The 7284-nt window shown below is 38.1% G+C and overlaps 1 protein-coding gene across 1 annotated transcript; it reads left to right on the top strand.

Annotated features, from left to right (window-relative positions):
• The first annotated feature begins 1027 nt into the window (after positions 1-1027).
• fgf6a (fibroblast growth factor 6a) lies at positions 1028-5820 on the top strand. Its single transcript, XM_062546587.1, has 3 exons — positions 1028-1725; positions 2090-2193; positions 2966-5820. The coding sequence occupies exons 1-3, from the start codon at positions 1386-1388 to the stop codon at positions 3140-3142; spliced, it is 621 nt and encodes a 206-aa protein (XP_062402571.1). The 5' UTR covers positions 1028-1385; the 3' UTR covers positions 3143-5820.
• Positions 5821-7284: the final 1464 nt, after the last annotated feature.

The raw sequence follows: 7284 nt of genomic DNA, 5'->3' as shown, positions 1-7284 counted from the left end.
AATAATCAGCTGTTAATATAACTGTAAAACCCTAAAGAAAGATTCATTGGCTTATAAAGAATATTTGAAATTTCTTCAAAACAATTTAGACCCATACTAAGTGGCCTTTTTGATCAGAAGCATCCAAATGTGCAAATGAATCATCCAAATGAATATCCTCTGATTGTCTAAACAACTTGTCATGAAGCTGGTTCTTTTAGACAAAAGTCCTTTATTATGACTATAACAGTGAACACTCAAACTGAGATGCATTCAAATTCGCAAACATTGGCTCAACACTCACTAATAGTTTGAGGTGGAGGTTCTTAGCAAACATACATACAGTGAAGGCGTACTGTTGAAATTGAATGTTCAAATTGTCACATTTGCCCTAACTCCCTTGAAAACATTATGGCTATGTATTAGAGCCTGTACCTTACATACTAAGATAAAGATACATACTGAGAGTGAGGGCAACAACAGGCCAAGCTGACATAGCTGACATTCCAGGCAAGCTGACATAGCACAGCAAAAGTGGCAAACATCTTTGCAGTTTTGCATTGTGCCATCCCCTTATTTCCTTAAACAACAGTCAACCTTTCATTATAATCCCCATAATAATTATTTAATGAGTTGATAACTATGTCTTTAGTCATATTAGAGTTGTGGGTGAATAGGTCAGCCTATGCATGAGGCCTACTGTTGAATTATACACTATTAGACCATGTGGAAAGTGCTTTTTAGTTTGTTTTCCCAAATTAATATAATTCACTTAATACCATTTGTGAAAATGAAGTGTACACCTAAATGTCCCTAGAAGACCGAACTTGATCAACAATAACCGAAGAAGGTCCCTGCAAGACTTCTCATTGCCATGTGGTGATCTCTGAACTGTTTTTACACCTTCCCTCTAAATAAAGAAGCAGCCCGTCATCACCACTAATCCAATTTTGGGAGCGACCAGTGCCAATCAGTGACTGGGCTATAGCCGACCATTTTGCCACCACTGCCCACAGTAGATTGTAGCCTTCCTCTCTCTCTCTCACTCACCACCCCCACCCCCTCTCTCTCAGTGACCTTTCTATTCGATAGGACAGCTTTAATGTCAGTGTGATATCATATTGCGAGCATGCAAGCGTTAGCATTTCAGCGGGTGGTCCTCTTCTTGTGCTATGTTCTTCATTGTGAGGGCATAGGCCGGTAAAACATGGTAATCACCAGTTTAATCTTGAGCTTTGCTCTGTTTCTGCTGGCTTCTGATCAGTTCAGTGGCTGTTGTTGCATGTTCGAAGTCCAGAACTCTGTTCCAAAAATAAGTCTGTGCCACCATGCCGAAGGAAGAAAAACAAGAAGAGTCTTATTTTTAGGGTCATTAATTTTGACCACGTGCCCTGAAGGTAAACTGGATGGCCACTGCGCAAAAGCTCTCCATCAGTATGTCCTACGAAGCCAACACGCACTGGACGTTGACAGCGATTGTTCTCTTTGGGTCCCTCTGTGGGATTGTGTCATTGTATCCTCTCTCAAACAGGACTAATGTCATTTTAATGGAAGAAACATGGGAGAACCTTTTCTCCCGTTCCGTTTTAGGGATCTCGGGGGAGAAATCTGACCTGAACTGGGAGAGTGACTATTTGCTTGGTATCAAGAGAGTGCGGAGGCTGTACTGCAACGTGGGTATCGGGTTTCACCTTCAGATCCTCCCAGACGGCAGGATAAACGGCGCACATAATGAAAACCAGTACAGTGAGTTGGTCCCCAAATAATTACAAGTCATAACGCATGTAGCCCATATCCCTGCTTTTTGCATGATAGCCAATCCATTATGAGAACAGACAAATGTGTCCCAAATAAAAGATTGTCCACCAGTTATGTAGATGTCCAAGCTCAAAGATGAGATGACTTAAGGCGCAAATTGTATCTTTATGTATACTGTCCATAAGTGAAATAATCCATTCGCATAAAACTGGTTGGATGTTTTGCACTGCATATAGGTTATGGAACAGTTGTATTAGATCAGTTAATGTAGATTCATACAGTTTTTTTCATACAGTATAGGATAGTTGAAGTTCTGCTGTTTGTAGGCTAATTCAATGTTTTGTTCTATCAGGTCTAATAGAGATCTCAGCTGTAGAGCGTGGAGTCGTTAGCTTGTTTGGGGTGAAAAGTGAGCTGTTTGTCGCAATGAATAGCCGTGGGAGATTGTATGGAACGGTAGGTATGATATCTCGGATATTGTCAAGCAATCCCAGGTATTTTCTGCATACACGAATGTCTTGTTCATTGAATTTGGCTAGAGTAATGGTGGTTCTGTTGGATAAAACCAGGCTTTGGATCTGACCAATCTGTATATTCCCTGTATCACCAGATATTACAGGTAGTCTAATGTTAAAATATATCCTATGAAAAAGTCTGTACCCTGTAACACCACATGTTGCAAATAGCCTATGCTTGATATTATGTATGAATTTTGCAACTTCAAGACGTTTTAAACTTTAACCAATTTGATGTGGATGACCCCAGACATTCATAAATAGAATGTTGACTTTGAATTAATAGTGCACTTACAGTTTTTTTTTTTCAAGTTTAAGTTTATTGTCATGTACTCATAAAAATAATTTATAAGTAATGAGATTCATTGTGCTTGAGTGTCTAGAAATAAATTAGAAAGAAAAAATAAATAATAAGAAAAGTGCCATCTTAAGGGGGTTTTACAGTTTTACATTACATATTTTATGAGGCTATTCCACTCAATAGCCATTTACTCAACATTCAGAGTGGATGTAATTCAGGAATAAATGACCCAGGTGTATCAAATTCAGATATCAGTTAATACCTAGGCCTACTGTACATGTATCTTATTGCTCTACTTATTGGAATGATCAGTAATCTTTCAATAGAGTAATTGCATTAAAACAATGAAAAACCCATCAGCTAAATTTGAGTTGGGATGTTTGTTAAAGTTTTCACTCAATGACTTTTTCAGAGAGTCTTCCAAGATGAATGCAAGTTCAAGGAGACCCTGCTTCCCAACAACTACAATGCTTATGAGTCTTCCAAACATAGAGGAAGTTACATTGCTCTAAGCAAAAATGGGCGCATGAAGAGAGGATACAAGGCCTCTATCGCCATGACTGTTACTCACTTCCTACCACGGCTATGAGCTAAACTGACAATGAACCACTAATTTGCACATTTGAGTTTGAGGAAAATTGAAAATCCACAGAACTTCAGAAGAAAGAGATGACCTACTATTCTGTTTACACACAAAGACATACTTTGCTAATTTCATCAGCAGACTTTGTCAAATATATTTATGTACTTCATTGTCTATGCTACGTGTAGTTTCTATTATAATTCTGTAAAGGACTTCTTTTATTCTTCTTTAAGAGGCTTGTTATGGCCCATGACTTGGGTGCTCATCACGACAGGTGCAAATTATACAGGTGTCACTGGGATAACTAATATCCTTGGCTTATACAGTATGTATACAATATACAGTGTTTCATTACCTCAGTGTGCATGATGGTTTCATAGAGAAACATGCTTGTTCACCACCATTGTTCAGATGACTATGGTCATCATTGCCATTGTCTTGTGAGTAAAACTGAAGAATTTACTAAAGTGATTCATGCTGTGAAATTAGGTGGTGCCTTAGCTTCCTGATAGTGGCCCCATAAGGTATGCAACAAATGTACTCAGTGGAAACAAATGGAATACTGTAAGTCTGTTAACACTCCAAAAAAGTATGTGTACTACCCTAATTACTATAGAAGGCCATGGTTATCTTCTGATTGTTTTCCTCATAATCAGATCAATTAACCTGTTGAGACCCTAAAGGCCAGAACTGACAAAACAGTTGACTATGAGTGGATGCTTGTAAGTGGACATTTTTCTAATAATGCTGCTTTATCTGACCAGTTTAGCTGCTGGACTGTGGATGAACTCCCCTTATACCTGATACCTTTCAACTGATATTTGGCTAAAGGTATACAGATGAGTACCATGGATGTAGTACTTAATTAGAATAAGATTATTACTGATAAACTTTGTGTGAACTAAGGATTTACTTTAAATGACAAGAAGAAAAGGATCTTTTGCTGTAGACCTGTGGACTACACATGACTAACTGAAATATTTTGACTCATACGATCAGTCTATGTGGCTAAAATGCTGATATTAAACGGCCCTTTTGTTGTTAATGGCCTTTAGTGGCCCTTGTCGTTGTAAATACAAGTTCTAGCTGTGTTTAGTGAGAATCTTCCAACCACGAGATATATACTACTCCTTTGCCCAGAGCCCTCTAGACATGAACCTAAAGTTCTATCTACGCTGAGCAGCCCTTTTTTTGGCAAATTGTGCGGTAGAACACCACTCTGAAGGCCGGCGCACACTGGACAAGGCGTCCAGCGGTGAGGGCTTGACGCGCAGGATTTAAGAACAGTTTTCTAACCCTGTGCGGCTGCCGCGTGGCAGACATTTCTAGTGGGCTTTGCTCTGTTAAAAACAATGGAGTTCTACTTTTTTTTTTCTTGTTGCGTCGTGCCACGTTTGTGTCCAGTGGGCGCCGGCCTTGACTTTTCAAACGGATCCTGTGGGCATGGTAATATACTGCTGCAATACTTGTGGGGAGTTACAGGTGGCACATATTAAGGACCCTTTTTATCATTTTGTTTAACCGATAATCAGATACTATCCCAATGATTACAGGAATAGTATGTACTTAATTTGGGAAGGCATTGTGTGCGTATCTGTTATTCCTTAATTCAGGAGATCTTGTCATTGCAGTAGTGCTTGTTTACAGTTTCACAAATTAAGAAATGAGTTTGCACATGATCGCATGCTGCTGAGGGCATAAATAGTAGTGTATGGTTGAACCGATATGGATACAGGTCTTGAACTCCTGAAACAGACAGAAAGAGGGGGAGGGGGGAAGACTTATACAGTACCTAAATAGCACTTTTTCCACAAATTTACCTCATGACAAACATTTGTTACCTATTTTATGCTTTTACTGATGATTTGGGACACTGGTGCCAAATAATTTTAGGGTGAGCTTTTTTTTGGATTGATAATTTTTGGGTGATCACTTGTTTTGGAGCGATAAAAAAAGTAACTTACTGACTGTTCTGTCTTTTAACTGATGCAGAAAGATACTCAGTAGTCTTCAAATCAAACCATTCCCCTGGGGATAATTGAGGATAATTTGTAATATTTGTTATTGGGAGCAATGTTGAATGCTTGTAAATTCTTAATAACAGCTACAGAGAGTTAATGACCAACAGGTCCCACTTGCAGTTTAAGTTAAGTTGCAGTGAAGTTTCTGTATTAATTCTCATGGACATCATTTTAACATTATCTATTTTTAATGGACTATTCTACGTTTGCCATTCAGATATACAGACATATGCTGATTGTACAAACCTCCCTTTGCATATTCTTCTCTCTTCTATTCAGAAATGCTGTGTGCCATTTTTTCAGTTTGTCTTGCAGTATAACCAGAAATAATTGATGAAAGGAGATATATGTCCTGAAGTCTTGCTTGCACTTAGTCTCCTGGGATGTTACTGGATACGATTTGTAGAACATGATTCCTGTGACATTAAACCTGCTCACAAAGAAAAATTTTGTAAGACTGTAAACACTGTACTGTATCTGCCTATGTAGCATGAACTCTACAAAATATCACACAAGGGTGACCCCTTGTATGTTGCATCCGGCAATATGCTCCTACTCCTAGAATCAATCCTACGCTGAAAGGACTAGTGCGCTCTTCAATACCCTTCATCTTAGCAAAAACTACACCTTCTGCCTTAGTTCCGATCTGCTGAAGTCATGTGTTTTGTGGGGGAGGGGGGGGGGGGGGGGGGGGGGGGGGGGGTCAAGTTGCAAATATTTACCATTTATTTTTGTACATATGTGCTGTGCACAAGATATAGATGTATTAAATTAATTATTAAAATGTTTAAAGCTGTATGTTTGCTGTTTTGTGTGAATGTACAGTAGGTAAGTCATTGTTTATTCATTCATCATCATCACTGTCATTATGATTGGAATGTGTTCAGACCTACCATGATCAATATAGTTAAGCACACCTTGTAAATTACTGTGGTGCCAGAAAGAACAAAAAAAGAGAAGTAGATATAATTTTACTCGCAACACTACCAGGAGCAAGATGGATGGAATGGATTCATTTGGATAAGCCAAAGGACTTAATTCTGGACCAAGTCTCGGCTCACGACTGAAGATTAAAACTGTGAAAGTTTTCTACTTTCCAGCAAACTCAAGACCTGTTAGCAACATGTTGAAGATGCAACAGCAGAACAGGCACACAAACAGGCCAGGTTGAAAAGGGTGTTGTTGTGCTCCATCATTTTGGTATTCAGACCAAGGTTTTATTACAGTTTTCCTCAGTTGTTGGTGCATTTCCCAGATCAGAATTTACATTTTCAAATGTTTTTACTTGTGCACATAATAAAAACAATTTCTCTCAATCTTGAACAGCAAATGCTGTCATGTTGGTCAAAGTGCACTAACTGGTTCCATGCTGAATAGTCCTACCCCATAAAACAAATGTATGTCATCGCTTGAATCATTACATGCACAGACATTGAACCAGTTGTTATAATTATTTGTCCTAATCGGTCAAGCATGTTTTCTACATTTCTGTTGGATTTTGTTTCATAAAGGTCTCCTAAATTGATTCATTGTATGAGGATGAACATATGTGGCCTGACCAACAGAAATGTCATGGGGGAATAAAAAGATTTACCTATACAGTAAGTTCTACACAGCTCTGTCGTTTCCAATGTAAATTTGTCAATTTATATTTTGCACAATGCTGTAAAAGCCTTCATTATCTTTATACTGTAACAATGTCTGTCAATAAATTGAAATATGAACAGTCCAGTGCAGTAAAACATATCCAGTCTCGCAATCAATCCCCCCAAACTATAAAGTATCACTTTGTAGATTTGAGATATATGCTGCACATCATTATTTTATATTGGAAAATACTTACAGAGTAAAATGGTCAAATTGACAGCATGATAAAACAGTTTGACTATCCTGCTCATAAACAGTGGTGTAAACATGTGTCATTCTGATTGCACTGTTTTCATTGGCTTAAATACTTGCTTTTGAGACAAACTAAGTATTTTTAGCAAGATATACTGTACACACTTTTGCAGGTTTGCATACTCTTTGCTGACTCAATAATAAGATATAATTTCAGAAGCACAATTTTAACAAAAAGTGAATTGCTACACATATCATCACACATATATTGCTTTTTAGTTGTATCTA

This window comes from Sardina pilchardus, chromosome 10 (genome assembly GCF_963854185.1).
Source record: "Sardina pilchardus chromosome 10, fSarPil1.1, whole genome shotgun sequence".
NCBI classification, from domain to species: domain Eukaryota; kingdom Metazoa; phylum Chordata; class Actinopteri; order Clupeiformes; family Clupeidae; genus Sardina; species Sardina pilchardus.
The sequence above is the reverse complement of the archived record's forward strand: the minus strand, read 5'-3'. Positions and strand labels throughout refer to the sequence as shown.

Coding starts and splice junctions, on each gene's coding strand:
- fgf6a (XM_062546587.1), top strand. CDS start 1,386: ATGGCCACTGCGCAAAAGCTCTCCATCAGTATGTCCTACGAAGCCAAC. Junction 1,726..2,089: donor ACATAATGAAAACCAGTACA/GTGAGTTGGTCC, acceptor TTGTTCTATCAG/GTCTAATAGAGATCTCAGCT. Junction 2,194..2,965: donor GTGGGAGATTGTATGGAACG/GTAGGTATGATA, acceptor TGACTTTTTCAG/AGAGTCTTCCAAGATGAATG.